The sequence below is a fragment of the Rhinolophus sinicus genome, linkage group LG11 (assembly GCF_036562045.2).
Source record: "Rhinolophus sinicus isolate RSC01 linkage group LG11, ASM3656204v1, whole genome shotgun sequence".
In the NCBI taxonomy this organism is placed as follows: Eukaryota; Metazoa; Chordata; class Mammalia; order Chiroptera; family Rhinolophidae; genus Rhinolophus; species Rhinolophus sinicus.
Window position 1 is genome coordinate 40,387,148 of NC_133760.1, and position 27,865 is coordinate 40,415,012.

Sequence of the window (27,865 nt, forward strand, 5' to 3'; positions counted from 1 at the left end):
ATCAAGTGTCTCCCACCAGCTTTCTGGGCACCGGATTTCCATCGGACTCCTGGGGAGGAAAAGAGGTGAGGATTGGGTTACGCTGCCGGAAGCGGGGCGGAACTTTGTTGTGGCGGTGAGGAACAGGAAGCCCTGAAGGGTCAAAAGGAATACAAAAGCAAAGGCTATTTTCTTTCTTCTTCTTTTTTTTTCTTCTTTTCTTTCTTTTTTCCTAAAGAGCGAGCGGCCTTTGCGGTTGGCGGTTTCGGGTGGGCTCCATCAAGAAGAGGGGGTCTCGCCTCCTGTGCCCCGGTAGGTGAGTGCGGCCTGGGCCCTGGCTTGGCGGCGAGACCTGGGCTCCAGCTTTTTCTCTGAGGAAGGAGATAGTGGGGGCTGCAGCGTCTGATGTGAGGTTTAGGGGCCAGGCCTGTTCTCAGTCTGTGCACCCGCCCAGTGTTCTGAGTCGCTGGAGCCGGAGGAGTGTGGGGCTCAGGCTGAGGGGGGCTGAGGGAGCCCGCGGGATGGTCTGCAGGTCGTGTGGGGGAGGATCCCCACAAGCGGAATTGGGACTTCGGGCTTCTTGAGAGCTCCCTTCCACCTTTTTTGCTAGGTGGGGTCACCGAACCTCCAAGTGAGGAGCGGGCTCTGTTCTAGAGGTCTTGGAACGGCTCCAGGCTACTCAGGCGATGTGGGGATGCCTGGTTGGAAGTGGTTGAATCACAGCATGTAAGTAAGTGTAAGATGGGAAACACTTATTATGTACCTTGTACCCGTTGCCGGAGCGTGCTCGTTTTGCAGACAACTTAGCAAACTAAGACCGAGAGTTGAGGCGTCTTGTTTGAGAGAGTTGGTGGCCCATGTGAATGTCAGTCCGCACGGGGGAAAAGGAGGAGACCTGTTCGTTCATAGCGGTGGTCCTTAACCTAGTAGAAAAGGAGATCTTCTGCGGCCCTTTTAAAATGCAGATTCTGGGACCTTACTCCCGGATAGTCTGACTGAGTAGGGCTGGAACGGGGCCCAAGAAGCCTAGGGTGGACCTGGTGGTCAGAATTCCCAATGAGCTCTTGGGTACCTGCTGTGAGGGAAGGTTTGTTGATTCCTAAGTTGTTAGGTTTATTGATGTGTTACCAGGGACCCCATAAAATGGCTTGGTGGGCATCGCTTCCGAAATCCTTGAGCGAAATCAGTGTGTAGACTCCTTTTTGATACACAAGGAATCCAGCTGAGGTAAAGCAGTTTTTATGGTCTTTCAAATAGAGCTTGAGACGAGCTGTTAGTTTGTAGGGGTCTGAAAGCAGAGGCTGCCCAGTTATCTTTCTCAACTATCTTTACACCAGTGGGGCCAGTGGGGGAATTCTTAGTGGTTCTCAGAATGGAAGAATTACCTCAAGACCATCTACCTAGATAGCGGTCTTTCCTTTCACCTTCTAAGAATCTTGATGTTTGGTTAGAGTCAAGTTTCTGTTTCAGAAATCGAAAACCACGTGTCTGCTAAACGAAGTAATTTAAGTGCATGGTTCAGTCATAGGCTCATAGTGTAATTATGCTTTTGTGGCAGCTAAATTAAGCGATTTCAGTGTACTCACCATGGATCAACTTTTGAACATACTTTGTCTTCATTCTTAATCATGATCTGTCTCACTCTTTTCTATAGGATGTTTTAAAGATTGTTCGATCTTTGGTTTTCTGCATTTTCACTATGATGTATCCAACTATGGATTTGTTTTTGTTAGATTTGTTTGGTGTTTATTAAACGTCTTGAATTTTTGGATTAGTGTCTTTCATTAGTTCTGTAAAATTCTCGGCCATTTTATAGTCATATATTGCCTCTGCCCCATTGTTTATCTTCTTTGCTTTTTACTGATTTAACATAGACCTTTTTACTCTGTTCTCTTTCTCACTCTCTTTTTATTTTTCCATACTACATTATGGATAATTTCTTCTTCATTAATTCTCGCTTCAGTTATTTCTAACGTGTTATTAAACTCATCCATTGAAATCTTAAATGCAGTTGTTGCATTTTTCAGTTCCTGAAGTTCGATTTGGTTCTTTTTCAAAAGTGCTATACCATTGTTTTACAACTTCTTACTAATTTTGAGACTTGGTTTTTATTTCTTTAAACATGATAAGCATAGTTGTTTAATAATCTGTATGTTTTAAATCACTATCTGAATTCTCTTTGGGTCTGTTTCTGATGCTCATTATTCCAGTCCACTTTACCTTGAGGGTATAGTTCTTTGGGGTACCAGATTAAGAAGAAGAAAGTGGTTATCAGACATCACATCCTATGTGGGCTCCCAGCTGTGACTTTTGTTTCTGTTGCTTTACAGGGGCACCAAAACAGCTGCTTTTAAGGTCAGAGACACCCTCCCGGTGCAAACAAGTTTGAATATTGGGCTTAATTTCTGATTTTTACCTTTTCTTGGATTTTGGCCACATTCTTTACTATCTTGTTAGCTTTTCTGTTTGTCTAAGAATTATTTAAAATTTTTCTTCCAGTTCTTTTTATCATAGAGGTAGAGGATTGGTCTCAATGACCTAGCCCACTATTTCTGGCAATGAACGCACCCTTTTATTTTGATTTTGGAATGTGAAATTTGTGATTTAAGGCAATCTTGAGTTAAAGATTATTTTTCTTCATATACCTAAAACTTCCACCACTTTTCACTGTGAAGTGTCACAGCCACTATCAAAATTAAGCTTCCCTGATGCTTTTTTCTAATCTTCCTTTTCTGAACTCCTTAGCGCATAGCTTCTAAATTCTTACAGAATTTAACCTCATTCTGCGTTTTCTTAAATTGCTCATGTGCCAATCTTATCTTTTACTGAACACAAGTTTCTCACTTGCTAAAAAGTAGAGTGCCAGGTTAGTACCTGGCATTGTGCGTTGCACGTAATAGGTCCCATTAAAGATTTACTTCAAGAATACAACTGAATGAGTTAGTTGGCCTTAAATGTGGTTTGCGTAATGCAAAGACTTTATTTTATTTTATTTTTATGTTTGATCTTAAGAGGAGTTATATAAAACCTGGGGGGGTGGGGGTATGATTTAGTGTGGGTTAGGTTCCAAAGCCAGTCCAGATGGCAAAATAGTGCATAATCAAAGCTATCCTCGAAAATCTTTTAGGGAAGTACCATGTTGGATGTAGGTATACCATCAGCGCAGCAAAATTCCAGCATGGCCAGGTTTTCCTCCAGCTTTGGAACAGATGCTGTTTTTCTTCCTGTGAGCCCAGATGAAGTAGTTGGTTTGCATTTAGGAGTCACAATGTGTAACCAATACAACTAATATTAGAATCATACATAGTGAGGGAAATATTTCTACTCTGAGAGGCACACATGAGCTGGGGAACTGAGGATAAGCTAAGGGAACCAATATTTTAGTTTTCTCTTTTTCCTTCCAGTGCGTATATGTGAATTTAAGGTAAATGCACATATGATGAGACTGTTCTCATCTTATGAGAAGATAAATGTATATGTAGGTTTTTTTTAAAAACAACTTTTTCTTGCATGCCGTTTTTTAGATGCCTAGACAACCAGAATGTTACTACAAATTGCTCTTCAGAATAAACATTTTAAATATGAATTAAATTGTTATGCTGTACCCTCATTTTCAGAATCTTTGGTACTGGGACATGTTAAACCAGCCTCATTGTTTGAACATTGAGGATTATTTTGTCTAGTAATAAATACTAATAGAGTGTTCTCTGTTAGTAGTTGTCATTCTCTGAAGTTTTATAATATAGGGAAAATCGGCTTCATCTAAATAACTGTAGCTTGGTAGAAGAGCCTTCTTGCCAGAAAGCAGTCTATTTGGAATATAGTTAAGTTTGTCAGATGGAAAATTCCTTAGTTGCTGTCCTGCATTTTGAAATCCCACATGACTTGAACATGAGGGTAAAAATGTAGGAAGAGCAGTGTTTAATTATACTGACACCAGGAAAATGTATTGGCCTATTGTTTTTGCTACCCAAAGAGAAGCCTTAGAATACTCGAACACAGAGATCTGATTCTCCCTGGTGTATTTTTACACTTACAGTCTATCTAATGTTAGAATTGGGAGGGTATGGTGGCCAGTGCTGTAAACACTTAAGTAGTCTGCCATCACAAAATTCAATTCCATGGGAAACCACATCTAATTAATTTGTATCATGGCACTAGCTAAGTGGAATAATTTTTAAATTCAGTGATAGCAATTATTTGGGGGGCAGATACAAAAAAATGTAAGTTTTGTATCTTAAAATTTGTATGGCACACTATATAAAGACACAGCCCATTTTGTCCTACCAACCTGGAAATTAAATACCACAGTCTCCAGCACAGACACAGTAGTGCAGTGTTTACCAGTTATTTTGGCTTGAAATGTAAGAACTTTGTTTTTTTGGCTGTCAAGCAAATGTGGAAACTATGTTCTTTATTTGTATCAGTTTGAAACTTTTAAGTTTGGGCAAAGTGATTTTGGTATGTTTTTGGTTTTCTATGAATTCCCTATTTGAAGAACTTGAATCCTTTTAAAAAAATAATAATGTTTTGTTTTTTGATAATTAAACTTGGGTCATTTTGTAGAAAAGAGCTATGTGAGTACAGGAAAGTTGACAGCATTTATTCTTTCTAAAATTAAGGGTAATGAGGACAAAATAAGTATTTCCAATGTAATTTCTCTTCATTCCTACATGAATCTTTATAGTTAGATCCCCAGGGCCCTGCGCTTTTGTTTGTGTTTTGTGTTTAATCATCTAGCAAACAAAGGGGAAAAATAAGCTAAAAATTTAGCTAAGCAGTAAGAATTAAACACTTTAACTTCTGGTTTTTCTATCTGTTTCCAAAAGGAGGTAAATGAAGTACAATACTCATCACCTCCCTAATGCAGAATAAACAGCCGATGAATATTGGGCTCCTCAAAGAAAAATGCTTTGTGTGGGAACTATTCATTACTCACTGTAAGAGAGCAGTTTTTAGTCAGTTGAAATTAAAGGAAGGCAGCAAGAATTATTCTTGAAGAAGACATCAATTATATAATATAGTAAAGTGATTTAATTTTTGGTCCTGTGTTTCCTACTGCACAAATTGAATTGGTGTTTGAATAGAATTCACTGAGGGATATAGAAGCCTCAGCAAATAGTTGTTTAATACCTACCATTCTCTATAACTTACATCAGACAATACCTAGGAATATTTATGTGGAATCATTCGTCCCCGCTTAAAGTTTTCAAATCCCCTTCATGGTTGGTTTATTCAATAGATATTTATTATATAGCTGATATATGCCAGACACTGTGCTAATAAGCACTGTGGATACAAAGAGCTATTGGAACGGTAAAAAAAGGACAACAGAGTGGATAAGTTGAGTTATAAATGGTTGTAGTAGAGGCAGAGTAGAAACAGGGAGACTAATGGGACGCTGCTGTAACAATAGTCCATGGAGATGAGGCCCTGAGAAGAAGAGATTAGAAACAGAAAGGAAAGGACTCTAAAAACAAACAAAAAACAGAAAAAAAGAGAAGAAAGGAGAGGGTGGATTAAAAAGTGGTCATTAGGAGATAGAAAAACAGAACGTGGTGACCTGTGGGATGTAGGGAGTGTGGAAAAAGGAGCCTGGGTACATGTCCAGGTTTTCAGGCTGGGAAACGGGACTGATCCGTATTCATGCCCTTCATTCCTGCCTCTTCCCTGTGCTGCTCACTTTGTTAATTCGTTGTATACTCGTGTACTACTATCTGGTATTAATTAGTTCAAAGAGTACTAACTCTTAAAGTTTATTTCCTTTATACACCCCATAGAATTTGGCACAGTGCTGGACACAAGAATTAAGCATTCAACACAATGTTGAGTTTATTTAAATTAAACTACTAATAAGGTATAACAGTAAAATAAAGAACCACACTAAAGGCAAAATACAGAATCACCAAATTATATAGACCTGTAAGTTTCTCCTAATTTCAGTTTGATGTGATGATCCCTTTCCCACTTCAAACGTCAGGATTGTTTATGTCACTGATTTATATCTTCCCCACTCTGAGGGCAAACAGTATTCCTCTCATTCCTACAACCTGTCCAGAGCTTAGCATAGAGCTTTGTAGTAATGGCAATCCTTTCAAAGCACTTTTAAGCTTGTGCTAACACTGCGTGAAGTACTGTACATGAATTATCTTGTTTATCCTCACGACTATTTATGTTGTGCGGTGCTGTTTTAATCCCCATTGGTATGTGCGCTCTGTGGATGAGGAAACCAAGGCTCAGGGGTTAAGTCACTCGCCCAGGGTCATACAGCTGGTAAGGGGTTTCAAACTGGGGTCTCTTGATTTCAGTCTTCTGTGCTCTTTATCATCATCTGTATTCGCTCGTGGTAGGGAGACTGCAGCAGAAGGCACTTGTATTGGTTGAATTGGGTTAGGTTGTAGGAAGAGTGAAGTTAAGCTTACTTCTTAGCAGTATTTATTGACAGTGAAGTTTTGAATCCTGAAAAGACCTGCGTATTTCTGGAGAAAGAATATTCTGAATATTATCCAGAATGTTCAGGAGTATGGCCACTTAGTTGTGAACATTTTGTCCCTATCGTTGACTTCTCCTAACACAGAAAAATGACCAAATTAATTAGCCAGAGGGCCACTAAAGGCAACGAAGGCCAGGAGGGAGCACCAGTTGAAGTGCCAGGGAATGAGGACCTACAGAAATAATGCAGGTTGAAGAAAGACAGATAAAGCATTCTGTTTTAGCCTTGTCCGTAGAAGTTCACTATAATTAGATGTGGCCATCTAGCTTTATTTCAGAATGAAAAGAATGTCAGGATTATAATACTAGCTTTAAAGAGCAGACGTAAAAGTGTTTATTAGTTGACTGTGTTTTTAGGAAACCAGCCCATAGAGAGCTGACAAGTAGAGTTTCTGTCAAATTCTAAAGCCATTGTCTTTAAATTTCCTTTTTTTAATGTTCTGCTTTGCTTTCATTTTCCTTAACCATCTGTGATTCTTGGTTTTGTCCCTGTGTGTGAAAGGGAGATGGGTACTAGCCGACTCAACTCTTTGGGTAGATGAATTCTAGCACTTAGAGAAACAGATTGAGGGAAAAGAGAGTTAAGAATTTCTTAGGATCCCATAAATTTGTCTTTTCCCAAAAGTGATTGATCAATGTTGGGAAGATCCTTATTTCTCTACAGTTTCTATTTCAAATTCAAACCCTTGTTTACATGTATCCTAGAGGCTTTGGTCCTGAGTTTCAGGGATCTTTGTTCAAGTTAAATGAAGGTAGGTTCTTTCCAAAAACTCAACAGGCCATGAAAATTAAAACAAATGGTTTTTCTTTCTTAATTTTAAGTTATAAGAATAAATCTTAAGAGTCTCTGAATTCTTACTTAGAAGGAGGCATGTAAGATTCTAGGTTTTATTTTGGCTTCTTGAAAGAATGTTTTCAGTATTAATATGTATTGTTTTCATTTTTTTTAAATGTATAATGAGAGTGAGATGCATTTAATGGAATGCCGGTGGCATTCCCATATCCTAGTATTTATTTCCCAGGTTTAAATCATACATAATCTGATTACTTCACTGCTTTGAAACACTATTATTTTTCTCCATTTTATAAGATTAAAGGAACTAAGGATGTTTGGCCCAGAAAAGAGACAAATTAGTGGAACCTGGGAGTTGTCTTCAAACAGCTGAAGGATTGTCACGCTGAAAAAGGGATTTGGCTCCTTTGGTGTAGTCCCTGTGGGTTGAACCTTTGTGTGGAATTTATAGGGAGACAGATTTCAGTTCAGTTTAAGGAAGAGCTGTCCTACCAGTCAGATCTGCTTAAGGAGGGAGTCCGCTGGCTGGGAGGGAGTGTGGTGGTCCATCTTCAAGTTTTAAAATATGAGTTGGGTGAAAATCTCCAGATGCCAGATGGGGAATCATATTAGGTGGGCTGTAAGGACCCGACCCACTCTGAGTTATTTACCAGGAAATAAGGGTGAGGGGAAAGAAACCAGACTGCCGCCAATATAAGGCAAGAAATGAGAGCTAGAGCTAGTAGAGGATAAGAAGGGGAAACTGAGGACCCATCAGTTAGAGTCCTACATAGTTGACATTTTCTCTGCCAGGGACGTTTTAAGAAAATATTGGCTCCTGTTTCATAAGTGGTCATTCTGCAGAACTTGAGGAATGCTTGGCATGGTCGCAGAGACTGAAGAGTTCTGTTTCTGTAATAGACTTCTGACAGGAGACATTGTTTCGCTAAATCAGAGGTGTCCAGGTGGTGGACTTTAGGTGGGAGCAACACCTTCTGTCAATTGATTTGGTTTTCTTTCTAGTAAATTTCAAAATTTTCGTATCGTTGTTAAATTGAACTAAACTTCAGCAACCGTAGGGTTTAGGCTGAGATTCTCTTATTCTGCATGTTTGGATTTATTTCCTCAGCTTCCATTTATGTCTTTTAAAGAAAAACGTTGCATGAAATTCTTAGCACTGGAATTTGATGTATGAAGAAAGTTGATATTGACATGTCCCTTTCAACCATGATCCCTGGTTTCTGGGGAGGGATATGGTGAAGTGGGTAAGAGTATGAAATTTTGATGTCGGCTTGGATTTGATTCTCACCTCTGCCATTTACCACCTTCATCACCTGAGACAGGTGACCTAACTTCTCTGGGCCTCTTATTTCTTCATCTGTAAGAAATAATGAGTACAAATGAGATAATAATACATAAAAAGTATTCAGTACATGACAGGAGCTCAGTAAGTGGTTGCTACTTTATTTTTGTGCTAGCAGTAGAGACTTACTATTTTTGTTATTATGGGTCACCTTGAAATGGACATTGAGTTGGTGTACCAGTAGTGCAGAACTTGTGGTTCCTTGTTAGGATGTAATTCTGTGAATAAAACAGCATGTCTGAGAGGTAATTCCACAGTTCTTCAAAAGGAAAGACACCAGCAAAGAAAAGTAGGAAAATTTAATTTAAAAGGAGTGTACACTTCTCTATCTATCTTTCCTTCCTTCTTTCTGAAGAGAGGTTCAGGTGGAAGTATCTAGATTGGGAATTGGGAGTCTTCTGCATCAAGATACACACAAAGTGGTAGAGGTCATTGTGAGAATGAGAAAAGAGAAGGATGGAAGGTAGAATGTTCAGTAACACAGATGCAGAGTTTATAGGGAGGAAGGTCAGGAAAGAGGTGAAGGAGGAATCAGTTGAGTGTAGTGCAGAGGACATTGAACCTGAAGTTGGGAGACCTGGGTTTTTCTAGTCTCCCTTTTTCCATTCATGGTTTGTGTGCCTCTCGGTGGATGGCTTCACTGTTGTACAGACCAGACTTGGTCTCTAAGGCTCCCTAAGTACCTGAGTTTCTCCATTCCAAATCCACTTGGAAACATGAACAAGTGAATTAAAGTAGTGTATTGTCCCTGAAACAGGAATTTCAAGAAGGAACAATGTCAGATGTTACAGAAATAAAAGAGGATAAGAACTGGGAGAAAGAAGGGTGCCCAGGAGGCCAATTTGTCTAGATTGGAGGGACAGAAATGTATGCAATGTAAGATTTACCATGGAACAGCAAATAATGAGAATTATTCTAGGTCCTCTTGCTGGCTTTGTAGATAACATATTGCTAACAAAACTACTTGATACATTAGGAAAAATGTAATCATTTGCTTTCATCATTGACCTATACATTAAACTGCTTGAGGATTTCTTTAGTTCAAGGTCAAAGGGAATTTTGAGGTAGTCCACTGCTGGGTGAGACGAGCTAAATCTTGTTTCTCTTTTAGATTTTTGATTGCAGTTCTCACTTGAAATGTTTTGTTTTCTGTAGACTGATTGTTCCATTATGGATGGAGGGGATGATGGTAACCTTATTATCAAAAAGAGGTTTGTGTCAGAGGCAGAACTAGATGAACGGCGCAAAAGGAGGCAAGAAGAATGGGAGAAAGTTCGAAAACCTGAAGATCCAGAAGGTATATGGGCTTATAGTTTGGCATTCAGCATTAACAATCTTAACCCTCACACCAACCCTGTATAATAGGTGTTAATGTCCTCACTTTAGTAGAGGAACTTAGCCTCAAGGGGTGAAGGAACCTGTGTTAAGCCTCCGAGCTGGGAGCAGAATCAGGATACTCGTATCCTCTCCCACACTGTCTTCCAGGAGACCCTGCTAGTCTGTTCCCTCTATACAGGTGGGTCGAGGATCCGAGCAACTGAGAGTGCCGCTGCTGTGGAGGCTTTGGGCTGGCCTCGCATCCACTGACTGTCTCAGGCCATGGGCCCTACTGACATAGATAGTTGGCTTTGAGAACTGCTGGCCCCTCTCGGAAGTCCAAAGGGAAGCCGTGGACTTTGTCCTATTTTTGTGTTATCCTTGCCCTGAGATCATGCAGAGACTTGACTTGATCTTGTGATTCTAAAATAATATGAAAGAGTTCTAAAGTATGTCTCTTTTTCCCCCTCCCTACCTCTCCCCCCTTTCGCTCCCTTCCTCTTCCTTTCAGAATGTCCAGAGGAGGTTTATGACCCTCGGTCTCTATATGAAAGGCTACAGGAACAGAAAGACAGGAAACAGCAGGAGTACGAGGAGCAGTTCAAATTCAGTAAGCCGCAGAAAACACCGAGTCCAGGGGACTCCGCAGGGTCTCTTTGATGCACGTTTGCCTCATGCAACACTTCTTCTAACTAGCCATGGAATTGTCTGGGTTATCTTAGTCTCTAAATGGTCATTTGGCGGAAAAGAGACAAACTGCTGCCTTCTAGACCACATGGAACATTTTTGTTTAGAGCTCAAGATACCCATTTTAATTCTATGCTAATATCTAGTCATGGGAGGAATGCCTTGATTTTATGCCACGTTATCTATTCAGAAGCCATGGTGTTTACAAGTTCTTTCTTATAATCCCCTGAAGAATCTGCTGTTTATTAAAAAAAGGAAAAGGAAAAATCTTATTTGACTATATTTTCCCTTTAGCCTGATAAGTGTTCCTTGTTTAATTATTTCCTCAGAAAACATGGTAAGAGGCTTAGATGAAGATGAGACCAACTTCCTTGATGAGGTTTCTCGGCAGCAGGAATTAATAGAAAAGCAACGAAGAGAAGAAGAACTGAAAGAACTGAAGGAATACAGAATATCCTTTGTACTTTGAGAGCAATCTGTAAGGTGTCAGTTTTCCCATCAACATCTATGGATTTTAGTTTCTTCATAAATAGAATGAAGGTCTTCTACTTGGTGATCTCTAAATTCCCTTTCAACATTGATATTTTTATTTTTATGACTCGGAATAGCTGGCAGTGATTTATGGAGTTAATGTTGCATGCAAGTGTTTGTTGCAATCAAAAGTCCAGATCCTTCCGGATTAACTAAAGGCCTGAATCCCAGTACTCAGTACCAGGGTATTCTTGCCTTGTGGGATTGGACTCTGAAACAGATGGGTGATACAGTAAACCTCATCTAGGGGAGAAACTGACTTCTGAGTTTTAAAAGAAAATGTTTAGCAACTCTTCCTGTGTCCTTAGTAACCTTCCCTGCAGGAAGAGCCTGGTCTGTCGCCATAGAGGGGTAGAGAAAGTGACAAAGCTGACTTTGCTTTGGCTCAGCATTGCCTTCTTGACATCCACTTGAATGTCCTGATAGGCATCCCAAATGTAACCTGGCTAAATCAAAATTCTTAATTCATGCCTCACTACTCCACCCTCATCACACTACAGCCCCCCCCCCCCATCCCCCATCTCTTTTTCTGATCTTCCCAGTTTCAGTAATGGTACTCCTGTACCCACAAGTGCCTAGGCCAAAAATTACCTCCAAAATGTACTGCAAATCTGTGCAGTTCTTGCATCTCTACTGCCATTGCAGTAGTTATAGACTCTTCTCTGGATTGCTATGACTATCCAGTTAGTCTCTGCTTCTGCTCACATCCCCAACAGTCCCTTCTCCAGATAGCAGTCCAAGGGAACTTTCGGAAACATACATGGGATCGTCACTTTCCTGTTTGAAACACTGGTGGCTTCCCGTTGCATTTAGACTGAAATCTACATCCTTTACCCAGCCCTACAGGGCTCTGCATTATTTAGGCCACCTCATCTCCCTGTTGCCTCTTGAACTCACTCTTCCTGTTGTTCGCTGCACTGCAGCCTGCTGGCCTTATGTTCCTCTCTCACTGAGCTTTGTAATTCCATCTCAAGGCCTTTGTATTTGCTGTTTCCTTGGCCTGGAATGCTCCGCCCTCAGATTTTACAAGGCTGGCATTTCGTGGCTCTGTCATCTCAGCTCACTTCTCTCTTCCTCATAGAGACTTTCCCTACACAGCCCACCTAAAATTGTATCCACTCCTATCACTGTCTGTAATGTCATTTTAAATAGTACTTGTCACTACCTGAAAAATCTTAACTCATTTGCTTTGTACTGGTTTGTTTGCCTCTTTACTGTTGGAATGTAAAGTAAGCTCCTCCAGAACAAGGCTCTGGTCGCCACTGATTTCCCCAGTGCCTGGCATTAACTAGGTTCTCAGAGTATATGTGAATGAATTAATGAGTGACTCATAGGAGAGGTTAATAAGGCCACCCTAGTTTTTTTTCTCCTATGAGAAATCTTGTTTGAATATTTCAAGTTTATATGTTGAATAACCATACTAGTGTGATTGAATAGGCTTTACCTCTAAGATTGTTAAGACACTGAACGTACGAGTGTGTGGTATTTGTTTTGTTTTTGCAGGGAGTGTGCAGTAGGTTCCACTAAAGAGTTATGTGGGAGAAAGTGTGCATAGATTCCCTGGGATTTGGTTTAAATCAAAGTGATTGGCACTGATTGAGATAAGGTGGCAGCATGGTGCCACAAAACCCACTCCAAACTGGTAGCAAAAGACCTGGCTTTTAGTTCCAGTTCTCGTAGAAGCAGTCTCGTGTAATACTAAGGTAAGAGTTGATGGAAAGTCACACCTCAATCCCAGCTGTAGGACTGAGACTGATTCTTCTGAAGCTCCCCTCTCCCACTCCCTTCCCTGCTGACCCCACAATAACATTATGCACTGATGTTTGCCGAGATGGGCAGATATATGTATTGCATTGTTTCACGCACCAGGCTCTCTCCTCTAAGGAAATACACTAATTACACTTATCACTTGAATTATGTCTTGTTTTATGTGCTTAATTTGGCAGGCTAGCAAATAAGATAGAGAGCGTCTTCCCAAAGCAGCGTTCTGGAGAGTAGTGTTGATGTGGTGTGAGTGAGAGAGGCCCTTCGGTTTTCAATTCAAAGGAAAGAATGAACAGGGCAGCAGTGAGGCAAAAGAAACTTTTTCTGTGCTGGTAACATTACAGGACAGCATTGAAGAGGCCCCAGGGGTATTGGCTTTCATTGGAAACTTGGAAAGTTCTGACTGTTTAGAACAGGGGTGTCCAAACTGCGGCCTGCGGGCCAACTGCGGCCCGCAATCCATTTTTAATTGGCCCGCAGCAAATTCCAAAAGTATATTTAGTTTACTTAAGTTAACCAGATGAGGCAATATGTACTTTACCTTGAGTGAGTGGCCCGGCTGTTTGTGTATTTTACCGCCTATGGCCCTTGGTGAAAAACGTTGAAAAAAGTTTGGACACCCCTGGTTTAGAAGAACTGAAGAAAAGCAAGCCTTCCAGTGCAATGATGTATAATCACTAATCCCAACCACACATGTAGCCAGAGACATGTTGAGATAGGAATTGAAGGATTAGACATTTGTTTATGGATCTGGTTCTTGGCTTTGCTTGATTTGTTACAATATGATCCATTTTATAATGTGATGCTTATGAATACAAATAAGCTGTGGTTTGTGCCATATAAACAACAGAACTGTTATTTCCTTCAGGAGTAACCAGTAGTTAGCAATATTATGTGTATTAAAGACTATGTGATTTTTTAAATATGCCTCATTTAATGAATTCCTTGAGTTTTTGACATGTATTTATTTAAAGCATTTTAGGGGGAGAGGGACTTTGGGGGGAAAATTGCTTATGCTTTGGATATGGATCAAAAATAATATTACCACCTTTACCCCATCTTCCCTCCCCCCCAAAGAAAAGGTTGGATGCTTTTTTTCACTTTAAAATAATAAAAAGTTAAGTGTTGGTTTTTGTTGGTATTACAAATACATGCATGCTTTTGTTGTGTTAATTATTTTCATTTTTTATTTTTCAATATGTAATGCTAAGAATTTTCTTTGAAAGTTTCTATCCTTTAATGATGGAGTTGCAGGTAGAAATCACAATATGCTCGTTTCCATGATGACCTTAAAAACATTAAATTGATGAAACTCAGAATAGTACTGCACGTTAAGCATAATTTGCATAGAATATTGCAAATATTTAAGGTAACATATCCATAGGAATAGAGTTAGTGATCAGAAGAGGGATCAGAATGAGAGTTGCCTTATTTCTGGTACCCAGTTTTCTCCATTGTTTAAAGACAAATAAGTAGTTGAGCCCACATGCCCCACCCCCAGCTCTTTGGGTTGTTTATACGTGCTTCTTAGATTTCTTAGGCACTAGATGTCACTATTGTTCCAGTAGGGCCTTACTGTGTCTTAAATAAGGTATTGCACCATGTTGGAATACTTCCCTATTGCATAACAGGTTGTAAGAGAATGAAAGGGAAGGTGGGGAGGAGGCTGGTGGAGAGAACGAAAAGAAAGTGACATGCCTTGAAAGCCAGAGATTGACATCAAGCATGAAAAAAGGTGCTGTTACGAGTGAACCTGTTATGCTTTTAAAAACAACTTTTTGGTTCTTGTGTTGCATATGCACAGAGATTTCTCATTAAAATCACCTTGAGAGTTTAGAACAGGTTCCCGGGCCTCTGGACATCAGCATCCAGTAGGTTTGGGATGAGAGGGACTCTGGTTTTTAATGAGCCGTAAGTGATTTTGGTGTTGCCTTGTACCAGCTGAGTAGGAGTTAGTTTCTGTCATGTCTAAGATTGAATGCCATTAATAGTCACGACATTCTGCAAAAGTTGATTTTACCCGTAATGGGGAAAAGAGCAAACGTTTTCTATTTTCAGGGAATCCACTTTTTTTTTCTGTTGCATTTATATTCCTTAGGCTCTTTGTTCTCCCCAGCAAGCATGATATCGACCATATCTCTGGTAATAGGTTTTCTGGCGGTGCTCAGATTGTCATTGAGAATCAGAGGGGAAAAATTTGCTTGCCTGTATTATCTTGTGCTTGATTTGCCATCTTCCTCGGTGGTCACCTTCATTTCTGTCTAAATCAGCTGGGTTTGACTGGCAGAATAAAGAGGGGAGCACTTTTTTTTTATATAAGTGGGCTGAATATTCCATGGCAGAGCTGACGTGCTACTGGATGATAGTGTTTCTTGTCTTTTGCTACCATTGTTCTGCCATATCTCTTTGCTTGTTTTGACCCTTAACCTGTAACTCACAGTAATCTCAACAAGGTTGGAATTTCTCCAGAAAACAAGAAAGAAGTGGAGAAGAAAGTGACTGTGAAACCCATAGAAACCAAGAATAAGTTCTCCCAGGCAAAGCTGTTGGCAGGAGCTGTGAAGCATAAGAGGTCAGCCAGCCAGCACTCGCACACCTTAAATCTCCCTCTGACCATGTACTCTGAAATGCCACTTGTCATGTAGCCAGGGCAAAAGGTCACCTAAGCATAAGTCAGTGATGCTTCTTTGGTAGCCTTACCTCTCACCCCTTCCAAATTTGGTATCTTCTATAGCCTTTGACCCTTGTCTCTCACTGTTCATTCAACATAATAGCTACTCTTCATTGGGCACCTGCTGTGTACCAGGCGTTATGTTAAGTGCTGTCCGTGCATGATCTTGTTTATTCCTCTCAACAAGTCTATGAAGTACAAGTTACTATTGTCAGATGAGGAGACCGAGAATTCGAGAGGTTAAGAACCTTTACCCAAGGTCGCAAAATATTAGGAGAGGTGGAGTTCAATAGTTGAGCATTTATGTTTCTAGGCGAACGAGGTAAGGATTTGTATCGAGTGTAATAGAGCAGGGAGGAGGAAACACCTAACTGTCTTGGCGGGCAGTATGTGTGCTCCTGTTGGAGAAGTTAGGGAAGGCATTAGACAGGAAGCGTTGATGAGGTAGGATGACTAGGGCTTTGACAGGCAGATGGGAGAGGACAACATCCCAGGCAGGGGAACAGCTGCTGCAAAGGCATGTGGCCAGTAAGCCCATGGCAGCTGGGACAGGGTTACAGACCTGGCTGGGATCTGCTTGATTGATGGTGGTGGCAGCACTGCCTAGAGGTTTCGATAAGTTCTTTGTTATGTCTGCTCCTCCCTGTCCAAGTGCTGAAATGGCACCAAAGTGATTCAATCTGGTCATTTCAGTTTGACCAACCATACCATGTGCAAAATGATGTCAAGTTGAAGTGCAGTCTATTAGAGAAATCAATATGGTATGTTGCCAACCAGCCACATGTTTGGAAGGGAGTGTGTTGATTCAGCCTTGTGGCTTGGCACCCCATCCATTGCTACAGCTGTTCCTAGGAACACTGCTTACACGTAGAAATGTCGGCATGGTGTAGCAGCAGAGGGGAGGGATGTCAGCCTGAAAAGGGTCAGTTACCGAGCCATAAATTATTCCTTTCAAGTTTTCACATATGCTTTCATGCTTGGCCCAGTGCCTTTCAAGATTTGGACTTGGGCAGTTTTCCTGGACTGTGCCAAGAAAGGGCTCTCTAGGTGGGCGGTTAGTTACCTCTCAGGAGTGTCCTGCTGCTGGCAGAATGGGTGTTACAGCCATTTCCCCTGTAGTCCTTAGCACCGTTCAAAAAGGGCCCATTTGGTGGCATGGCTATCACCCCTTTTGGATTTGGAAACTACATCATTTATTGTTGTTTTGTGTAGAAAGGTGACAAATTAGTCTCCTGGGGCAGGAGTTCCTAATGTATCCAGCCTGGATTTATTAGAATCACTTGGGAGTTTGCTAATGTGGCTTCTAAGCCTCACACCAATTCTGGTTCGCTAAGTTTGGAGTGACGTCTGGGAGTCTAATTAAGTCTGGTTAACATCTGTCACCACGCAGTTACATTTTTTTTTCTTGTGATGAGAATTTCTAAGATCTACTCTTAGCAATCTGCAAATATACAATACCGTGTCATTAATGATAGTCACCATAACTGTACATTGCATCCCCAAGACTGATTTGTTTTATAACCAGAATGTACCTTTTGAAGGTGGTCAGTGTTAAGGTGGTCAGGTATATCAATATTTTATTTTATGGTAAGAGCATTTTATATTTTGTTCAAGAAATTCTTCCTACCCTGAGGTCATAAGATAGTTTTTCTTCTTAAACTTTTAGAGTCTCATCTTTCACTTGTTAGGCTTTAATCTATCTAGAATTGATTTTTGTGAAGGGTATGAAGTAGGGATCCCATTTCAGTTTTTTTCTCCAAATGAAAGGCCGATTTTCTAGCAACATTAATGAAATAAATACTTCTGCCTATTTTTCCCAGTGATCTTCAGTGTCACCTCTGTCTTATAACAAGTTTCCATACACATAACGGGTTTGTTTGACGGTTCTTTTTTCCTGTTCCTTGGAGGTGTTGGACCAGTACCATTCTGTGTAATTATTGTAGCTTTATAATAAATCTTGATATCTGATGAGGCAAGTCCCCTTGCAGTCTTCTCAGGGGTATCATGTCTGTTCTTGGCCACTTTGTTCTTCCATATAAATTTTAGATTTAGTTTAAGTTCTTTAAAAATCTTCACTGGGATTTTTATTGGAATGTTATTACTTGATAAGTTCATGGAGAGAACAGATCTTTATGGATTTGAGTCTTTCTATCCATGGCACATATCTACGTTTATTGGTAATGTCATTTTATAAAGTTTTATAGCTATTTTTCAAAAACATTGTGTACATCGTTTGTTAAATTTATTTCTAATTATTTTATATTTTCTGTTGCTGGTATGTAAAAGTGCAATCGATAGAATATTTACATCCAGCCACCCAACTCGTATTAACTTTAATAATAACTCATTAGTAACTCTTATTAACTTTAATATTTTATCAACGGATTCTTTTGAAATTTCTATGTAAAGAGTTACCATCTGTGAATAATGACAGTTTTATTCTCTTTCTTAACACCTTTTAATTCCTTTTCTTTATCTTACTGCACTGGCTAGGACTACCAGTAAAATGTTAGCTAGAAACAGCTATTGTGCACATTCTTGTTTTATCTCTTAATTTTAAACAGTGTTTATAGCTTTTTTACCACTAAAAATAGTATTTTTTTTTCCAAATATCCTTTAGTAGGTTAAGGAATTTCTGTTCCTAGCTTGGTAAGAGGTTTTTTTGTAGCCATGAATTGTTAAATTTTGTCTTATTTATTTCTGCTTTTGAATTGATAAAATAAATATTTTTTTCTTTACTCTGTTACAGTAAAAAATTAAATTTATAGATTTTTCTAATGTTGCATTCCCGTGATAAACCCAGCTTGGCAGTGATGTATCATGGTTTTTTTTTTAACTCTGCTGACTTGGTTTGCTAATATTTTGTATCGGTTATTGAATCTATGCTCTTGAATAAGACTGGCCTGTATTTTTCCCTCAGTTTATCTGATACTGACATGAAAATTAAAACTAACTTCATAGAGCAATTTAAGGAGTGTTCTTTTTTTTTTTCCTGTTCTCTGGAGGAGTATATAAGATGGTAGTGTTCTATTTTGTGAAAGTTTGATAGAACTCCTCTGTAAAATCATTTGGGTTGCTCTTTTTTTAAATTTGTAATTATAGGACTATTGAATTTTATCCATATCTTTTTAAGTCAGTTTTATTTGGTTATAGTTTCTGGGAATTCATCTATTTTGTCTTATTTCCAAATGCATTAGCTACAGTTGTATTTTTTTATTTTTCTGATTGCTGCTCTATCTGTAATTGTCTCATTTAAAATTTTTAGTTGTGTCTCTCAATAACTGGTTTAAAATTCAGTCTGTTGATCTCTTTTTACTGGTAGGTTTGAATTTATTAGGATTTTTAATGTAGTTTTTATTATCCTAATGATAGTTGTCTTTTTATTTAAATTTTTTTTTCTTATATTCTTTTTGAAAATTAAGATGGAAAAATATTTTATTTCGTTTTTTTTCTTTCTACTAGTTTGGATTTATGTATTCTGTTTCTATTGTTTTGGTGGCTAACCTTGCAATTTACCAGGCATACTTAGCAAAACCTAAAATAAATAGCTATCTTACTTCCCTGTGAAGTTACATACAGACCTTAGAACTTTTAGCTACAATCATCCTCTTCCTTTCTTACTTTCAAGTACTGCCTCGGATCTTAGTATGGTCTTGTTTAACACCACAAATTAGACGGGAGTTTTTAAAACACATTTGTTTAGATTTCTATTTGCATTTGCCTGTGTCTTTTCACCATCCCTTCCTTCTGGGATTAAGGCCTTCTTTTCTGGGATCTTCTCCTTCCTCACTGAAGTACATTATTTAGGTATTCTTTTAGTGGAGGTCTTTTGGGTGACTTTCAGAATCTCTAGCATGTCACTGAAGATGTTTCCTTTTATCTGTAATAACTAACTTTTTGTCATTTATGAACATGTCCAGATATTCTCGAGATCCATCTATGGTTCTAACCAAGATGAATGATAAGGACAACAAAGAATCTGACGTTTAGGAGATGCTTGAAGATACAATCCTTTACCCCTTGAATTGGGCAGGGGGTTAAGTTGTCTTTATAACTAATAGCATAACCAAGAGACTCTGAAGTGAAGACTTTCCTTTTAGATCATTCCATCTCCTTGAGGCTGCCTGCGGCCCATATGAATGGTTATTGGAGCTCCTGATTCCCAAAGTTTCGATCCCCAAGATTGGGCGTAACTCACATCACCATGTTTTTTGTTACAGCTCAGAGAGTGGTAACAGTGTGAAAAGACTGAAATCGGACCCTGGTCCAGATGACAAGAATCAAGGTGGGTGGCAGCTCTCATTTCGTTCTTCACTCATAATGCACATGACACGGTCAAGGGCTGGAGTGCATCTCATCTGTGAATGAATGCGCTTATCTCTAAGCAAGCCTATCTGTACTTAATTTACCAAACGGTTTTGTCCCAGGCAGGATTTATACCCAAGAGGATGCCAGCTGCCCTGCAAAGGAATATGTTAGAAACCAGTGGAGCTGATAAATGACAATTGTACTCCCTAGAAGTGCTTCCAAAGCCAAAGCCCTGGTCATACCACCTCTGCTTACAAAGGAGATTTCTCTGTCCCCTCCAAATGTCAACTTTCTTGATTTCACCTGGCTTGCTGCCAGTGAGAGGTAGAATACCTGGCTGCGTTCTGGGTTGGTTGGATTGGATTGAGCCTAGAGGCTTAATACAGTTTCCAGGAGTATTCTTTCTTTGGTGGTTACTTTTATGTGATCAAATCTGGCGCTGTGTTAAGTGGCACAGTTTTAAGTGAAGGTGAGTCTTCTGGTGGCTGGATAAGGAACGAGACATTCAAGAGTGTTTTTAGTTCTACTCCTGACTCCCTGTGGGTTGAGAGTCTGAGCTAAACTCAGTTGGTCATCTCTAATACAGGGCGTACTCTTATTTCTCTCTCAGAAAAATTGGATATTTTTAAATAGTATCTTCTGAGTACCAGTAATGGTCAGTTGTTGATACCTTTTTGCTGTTGAATCTGTTTCATTCAGTGAAGAGTCTCCCTTCTAGCTATATGTCTTCCTCCATCCAGTTCTCCTTCCCAGAGGGTAACAGTATCATACATTTCTTATATATCCATCCAGAGCTATTCTATGTATGTACAAGCAAATACAAATATATTTAAAAACAAAGATTTTTTTATAGGTAGCGTAAAACATACTCAAACATTGAGATAATAGTATAATGAACCCTATAGTATAGCTTCAACAGTTTTTAACACATATCCAATCTTACTTCATTTATACCTCTCTAACTGTAGTATTGTGAGACAAATCCGAGACATCAAATTATTTCATCCATAATTCTGTATATACCATGTTTCCCTGAAAACAAGACCTAGCCAGACAATCAGCTCTAATGCGTCTTTTGGAGCAAAAATTAATATAAGACCCGGTCTTGTTTTACTATAAGACCGGGTATAATATAATATAATATAATATAAAATACATATAATAATATATATTATACCCGGTCTTATATTAATTTTTGCTCCAAAAGATGCGTTAGAGCTAATTGTCTGGCTAGGTCTTATTTTTGGGGTAAAAGGCTATTCCTAAAAAGTAAGGGTTCTTTTTTTGTTTGTTTTTGTTTTTTGTTTTTTTAACATAATTGCAGTACCACTATCACACCTAAAGTAATTATAATAATTCCCAATATTATCAATTATCAAATTAGTATTCATTTTCCCATAGAATTTTGTTCTTGACAGTCAAGATCCAAGTGAGGGTCAGGCATTGTATTTGGCTATATGGCTTTAAAAAAATTGTTGTATAATTCACATACCATAAAATTCAGGATACAATGCAGTAGGTTTTAGTATGGTCACAAGAATGTATATGCATCACCACTGTCTAATTCCAAAGCATTTTCATCACCCCAGAAAGAAACCCATGCCCATTAGCCATACTCCCCGTCCTTCCCTCTCCCCAGCCCCTGGCAACTACTAATCTAGCTGTCTCTACGGATTTGCCTTTTCTGGACACTTCACATAAATGAAATCATGCGTAAGTATGTGGCCTTTGTGTCTGGCTTCTTTTCACTTCACATGTTTTCAAAGTTCATCCATGTTGTAGTATGTATCAGTACTTTTTGCAGCTGAATAGTAGTCCATTGCATGGGTAGACCACATTTTGTCCATTTATCAGTTGATGGACATTTGGGTTGTTTTCCACTTTTTTGGCTATTATGAATCATGCTGCTATGAACATGAATGTTATATACAGCTAGGAGTGGCATTGCTGGGTGAAATGGTAACTCTGTTGAACTTTTTGCGGAACTGTCAAATTGATTTTCCAATCAGCTGTACCATTTTTACTTTCTACGAGCAGTATGTGAGGTTAAAATTTCTTCACATCCTTATCAACACTTCTTACTGTCTTTTACATCCTTCTTTGTGGGTGTGAAGTGATATTTCATTGTGGTTTGGGTTTGCATTTCCCTAATGATGTTGGTATCGTGTACTTACTGGCTGTTTGTATGTCTTCCTTGGAGAACTATTTACTCAGATCTGACACTTTTTTTTTTAAATTTATTGGGGTGACAATTGTTAGTAAAATTACATAGATTTCAGGTGTACAATTCTGTATTACATCATCTATAAATCCCATTGTGTGTTCACCACCGAGAGTCAGTTCTCCTTCCATCACCATATATTTGATCCCCCTTACCCTCATCTCCCACCCCCCACCTCCCTTACCCTCTGGTAACCACTAAACTAGAGATCTGAGACTTTCTAAATTGGATTGTCTGTTGAGTTGTAAGCATTTTTTATATAGTCTGGATACTAGATGTTGTCAGATATATGATTTACAAATATTTTCTCCGTTTCTGTGGGTTGTATCTTCACTTTCTTGATAGTGACCTTTGGAGCACAAAAGTTTTAAATTTTGATGACATCTAATTTCTTTTTACTTTGGTTTCTTGTACTTTAGTTGTCATATCTAAGAAACCATATGAAGATTTACCCCTATGTTTTCTTCTAAGAATTTTACAGAGTTTTAGCTCTTATGTTTTGGTCATTAATCCATTTTGAGTTAATTTTTGTATATCATGTGAAGTAAGGATCCAGTTTCTTTCTGTGCAGATACCAAATTGGCCCAGCACCATTCGTTGAAAAGATGGTTCTTTCCCCATTGAATTGTCATGGCACTTTTGTTGAAAATCAGTTGACCACATGTGGTGTTATTTCTGGACTTGTTTTTCTCTCCATTGATTTCTACATGTCTACCCTTAGGCCGTTACCACACCGTCTTGATCACTATCGTTGTGCAGTAAGTTTTGAAATTGGGAAATGTGCGTCCTCCAACTTTGTTCTTTTTCAGGGTCCCTTGTATTTCCATATGCATTTGGGGATCAACTTGTCAATTTCTACCAAAAAAGCAGCTGGTATTTTGACAGGGATTGCTTGGATGTATAGCTCAATTTGGGGATATTGCCATCTTACGGCATCTTGACAACAGCCTACTGTGTCTTTTAATCTCATTTAACCTATAGGTCTTCCTTTTTTAATTTAGGTTTTGTTTCCTTTATATTTTATTTGTGAAGAAACTGTGTCTTTATCCTGTGGACACTCTAGATTTTGCTGATTGTATCCGCATGGTGTTCTTTTATACCCTGTGTTTCCTATAAAATGGTAATTAGATCTAGAGCTTAATTCAAGTTGATTTTTTTGGCAAGAATACTTCGTATGTTGTTTTGTACTTCCTATCATTGTTTTAATTAGCATACTCTTCTGTTCATTGCTAGTTCACTCGTTGTTGGACCTTGGGAATCATTCTGTATCTGTGCATAAAGCGCTTCTTGATTCCTTTTTAAGGCTGTGTAGTATTCCATTGCGTGGTTGTACCATTTTTTATTAGTGAACATTTAGGTTGTTTCCATTCTTTCTGTTATGATGTTGTGTTAAATAACCCTGTACACATGCATCATTTTTCATATCCACAAAGATACCAGGTTAAATATTAGGTTGGTGCAAAAGTAATTGTGGTTTTTGCAATTATTTTTAACCTTTTATTAAACTGCAGTTACTTTTGCACCAACCTTATACTTAGAATTATTGGGCCAGAGAGTATATATATTTGTAATTTAGGTAAATGTTGCCAAATTGCCCTGCAAAGAAGTTATCCCAGTTTACATTCTCATCGGCAGTGTAGAAGTTCCATTTCACTGATATCTTTTTAATAATAGGAAACTTGCTGAACTGTGGCTGCTTAAATAGGGTAAGTGTATACTGTGTGTGTACACACACACACACACACACAAACACACATACACACACACACCTGTATATAATGCTTCATAGAAATTTTAAACAGTTTAACTAGTTAACCAGTATCTCTGTATCTGGTTCTTATTCCATGGTGGGAACTCTGCATGAATCAGTGGGAAGGAAAACTTGTGTGGGGTCTTTAAACTGAGTCAGACACTTGTGTTTCAGAGCCGTCTTTTTGTCATTCTGAATCCCTTCTTCCTGCTCCTTCCTATATTCTTGCCACAGAAAATGGGCAAGAAACATCCTCTTTTGCTAGGAGATGAAGCCTTACAAGAAGAATATCTCTTGTATCTTGCTTCAGAGTCTTGTCCTCAGCAGTAGAAGCATTTATCTCCTAGATCCCCAAGAAGATAGCTCTGTGACCCCAATGGAGATTCAGGCTTCCCCACTGGAGGCTCTGGACTTCAGCTCTGAGCAGAGCCAGATTACACGACTTGATCCCTTCTACTCTCAGGTCACGTATCTGTCTGAATCCCAAGAACGTTCTCTGTTAGTGATTTTCAGTGTTAATTTGGTACAGCATTATGGTCCTGCAAATGCAGAAGGTGGCAGGAAATGTCACCAAATGAGTGAGATCAGAGGGCACCATTTTGTTCTCTTTGGATAGTTAACTGCTTTGGAATGAAATCTGTCGGAGTCACTGTTTTTTCTTCCTTGAAACCTCCTAGGTAATTGGGAGTTTTGGTCTTTTGGCTTAAACTGTGCTGGCTCCACAGTGGTCTAGGTTCTTGGTTGCAATTTTGTGGCTGACTTCCATCCTTCCCTTAGGCCACCTCTAGTCCTCCATAGGTGCTCTAAACTACATCCTTCTTTTCTACTTAAGAAAAACCATAAAATTCAGTTCACCTTTGAAATACTTAATAAAATGACCTATTTCATTGAACGGCTTCACATCAATTACTTTTCTAAGTAACTGATTCATACCCTTATAAGATATTGGGTTTTTGTTTTTTAAACAACCAAATTTTTCTAAGAGTACCGAAAGTATTATTGTATATGTAACATAAAAATGCAATGAATGTTCAAATAATGAATGGCGTACAGTTAGATGTTATGTCTCAAATTTTCACTCCCTCTAAAACAATTTAGCCATTTGCAGTGAAACTCTGTAAAATGTCTTGAACACATTTTCTTGCGTTCTCACACATTGTGAATGCTGGTCTGCACTGTGCTGTTGACCAGGGGATGGTGTGGTGTGGTGAAGAAAGAGCTCTTGCCCTCAAGAGACTTACGGTTAGAGGAGAATATAGACAAGCGACTCCTCTGGTCATTAGGACGGCCCGATCTGCTGTCCAGTCTGTCACAGCCTTCCTGGCTGTACTACACGGGTGCCCTTGGGGTTATAGAGACATGTGGGCGTGTGCTTCCCTAATTAAAGTGGCCCAGGATGCTCTTTGAATTTTTGCATTTGCCTTTTTTTGTGGGGGGTGGGGGGACTATTGGGGAACAGTGTGTTTTTCCAGGACCCATCAGCTCCAAGTCAAGTTGTTGTTTTCAGTCTAGTTGTGGAGGGCATATCTCACTGGCCCTTGTGGGAATCGAACCGGCGACCCTGGTGTTATGAGCGCTTCGCTCTAACCAACTGAGCCAACTGGCTGCCCACCAATAGCTCAGCTCCAAGTCAAGCCGTTGTTTGCATTTGCCTTTTTAAAAAATCATCTGAATAGGTAGTATATGCACATAATAGAAAATTCAAAAGGGACAAAGGAGTGTAGAGTGAAAAGTTAAATCTCCCCTGTTCCTCAACCACTCAGATGCTCTCCCCAGAGCAGCCACTGTTACCAGTTTTTTTATATTTTTTCAGACATTGTCATGCATATATCTGGGCATGTTCCCCTGCCCCCTCAATTATAATTAATACCCACCCTTGCCTCTGATTTAGCATGATATCTTGGAGATCATTGGATGCCAGGACACACAGAGATGCTTTACTCTTCTTAATGGATGAACGGTAGTCCACTACTTAGCTGGTCCCCTGTTACTGGCCATTTTGGTTTCTGGTTTTTTGCTGCTATCAACACTGCTGCGGTGGATGTTCTCATCTGAACATCATTTAGGTTTGAAGGACATTGCTGAGTTTCCTGTACCCCTGAGCAACATACAAAGATGCCTAGTCCCCATACCTTCCCTCCTTATATATTGTTTATTCTCCTATATTTGGAATTCATCTGTTTTTCTTTCTGTGAATTGTTCACGTCTTCTGTCCACTTTTCTATTCAATGGTTGGTTGGTTGGTGGGTTTGGGAAGAACTCTATTTCCTAAAGAAAGTAGCTTTTGTGATATTTGTTGCAACCATTTGCCTCTACTTTCTTGTAGCGTTGTTCTTGCCATCTCTGCAGTCGTTGTCAGCTCTCATTTCATGCTCCGTGTCTTAACAATGCCTGTCTTCAGCAGCTTCCCCGTCAGAACTTCCAGGACCACAAGCACATATACTGAGCTCCTGAACTCCATGTCCCAGCCATCTGAGATATCTTTTAGCTGCTCAGTGTGGTTTTTGCTTACTTCTGATTTTGTATAGTACTTGGAACCATGTATCCTTTTCATATTTACATGAGCTGTTAGTTAGAGGTTTGTTAAGACAAAACCCTAGAAGGTAATATGCTTGTCAGCCTGAGACAGTGAAGTTTGAACTGCACCTCTTAACTCTGCAGTGAGAGCTCAGGTATCATTTTATCACATTATTTTTTATTCAGATTTAGTTTTAACATTTTCTACTTTTAAGGGGCCTGTAACCTTAACAGGTCATTTCACCTCCCTCATCAGTAAAATGGGGAATAATACCTACCTGTCCGGTTGGTATAGCAGTTAAATGAGGCTAGACACATTTAGAAGGAAGAAGAAAGAATGGAGTAGAGTTCTTAACTTTTCCTTTAACCTTTTAAGTCCTGCGTTTGTTTTCTAGATGGAGGTTTTCTGTCACTGAGGTGGCAACGAAACTTTGGGTTTCCTGGGGCAAAAAGTGCCTCAGCTACTTGGTGACATTCTGCATGATCTTAAAATGTGCTCTGGCTGTGCCTTCACTTTTCTCGGTTGTAAGATAGGAACCCAACTCTAAGGTGAGGATGATGCTGTTGCCTGCGGACGTTTTGAGGTTTCCGTGGTGAAGCCCTCAGCACAGTACAAAGTACACCGTCAGCTTTGGAAAAGGGTGCTGAAGTAACATTCCTTCCTCCTCCTTTGCAGAAGCCCCATCCTGCGTGTCTCTTGGAAGCACGTCCCTGAGTGGTCCGTCCATCCACTGCCCATCCGCCGCGGTCTGTATCGGCATCCTCCCCGGCTTGGGCGCCTACTCTGGGAGCAGCGACTCGGAGTCCAGCTCAGACAGCGAAGGCACGATCAACGCCACCGGCAAGATTGTCTCTTCCATCTTCAGAACCAACACCTTCCTCGAGGCCCCCTAGCCCCTGTGTCCTTTCCACAGGGAGCTCCTCCCCGAGAGCAGACCGGACGGTTTGTCTGCCTACAGGCATTACCTCCCTCAGAAAACTCCTTTGCCTGTTTCCTGTGCACAGAGTGATGTTTTTAACCTCATCTAAAAATGTGCCAGAGTCTACCTGTGGCCCGACTTGTGTTTGGTTTCTCTTTCCACTCCCGTGCAGATGCCCCAGCCCTGTCCCTCTGCCTCTTTCCTCACTGTCATGGTGGTGGTGGCGGTGGTGGTGCGGTGGGGGGCGGGAGGGAAGGGGGCGAGGGGGTCAGGGCCCAGCAGAAATTCCATTAGAAATGCCCCGGAAAGATAGGCACCAGCTGGCTTGCAAAGGGTTTGGGTTATGTTGCTTTCTTGTTTTTTTTTTCCTTTTTTTCCTTTCTCAGCAGCACAGAGAAGCAAGGGCCATTATTGGACTCGTATTATTTAAACATTGTATTCTGATGTGAACAGGGTGTTTGGTTATACTGCATTGTGGAGCGTGCGGGGGGAGAGCACTGACTCAGGTAATGAAATGGCGCAGTCCCCTGGAACTGCCCAGTTCTTGATGTTGTGTGACTAAGATTAAAAACT

General features: G+C 39.8%; 1 protein-coding gene across 6 annotated transcripts; it reads left to right on the forward strand.

The window, feature by feature from the left end:
• The first annotated feature begins 81 nt into the window (after positions 1-81).
• On the forward strand, positions 82-27,418 carry PSME3IP1 (proteasome activator subunit 3 interacting protein 1). Of its 6 annotated transcripts, none has more exons than XM_019754231.2 (8): positions 82-295; positions 590-709; positions 9,762-9,903; positions 10,435-10,533; positions 10,940-11,061; positions 15,344-15,477; positions 19,797-19,861; positions 27,049-27,418. In XM_019754231.2, exons 3-8 carry the CDS (start codon positions 9,777-9,779, stop codon positions 27,264-27,266), a joined length of 765 nt encoding a protein of 254 aa, XP_019609790.1. In that variant the 5' UTR covers positions 82-295; positions 590-709; positions 9,762-9,776; the 3' UTR covers positions 27,267-27,418. The 6 variants fall into 6 exon arrangements, with proteins under 6 accessions (XP_019609790.1, XP_019609766.1, XP_074170935.1 ...); XM_019754207.2 differs by having other exon boundaries at positions 590-705; XM_074314834.1 differs by having other exon boundaries at positions 82-291.
• Positions 27,419-27,865: the final 447 nt, after the last annotated feature.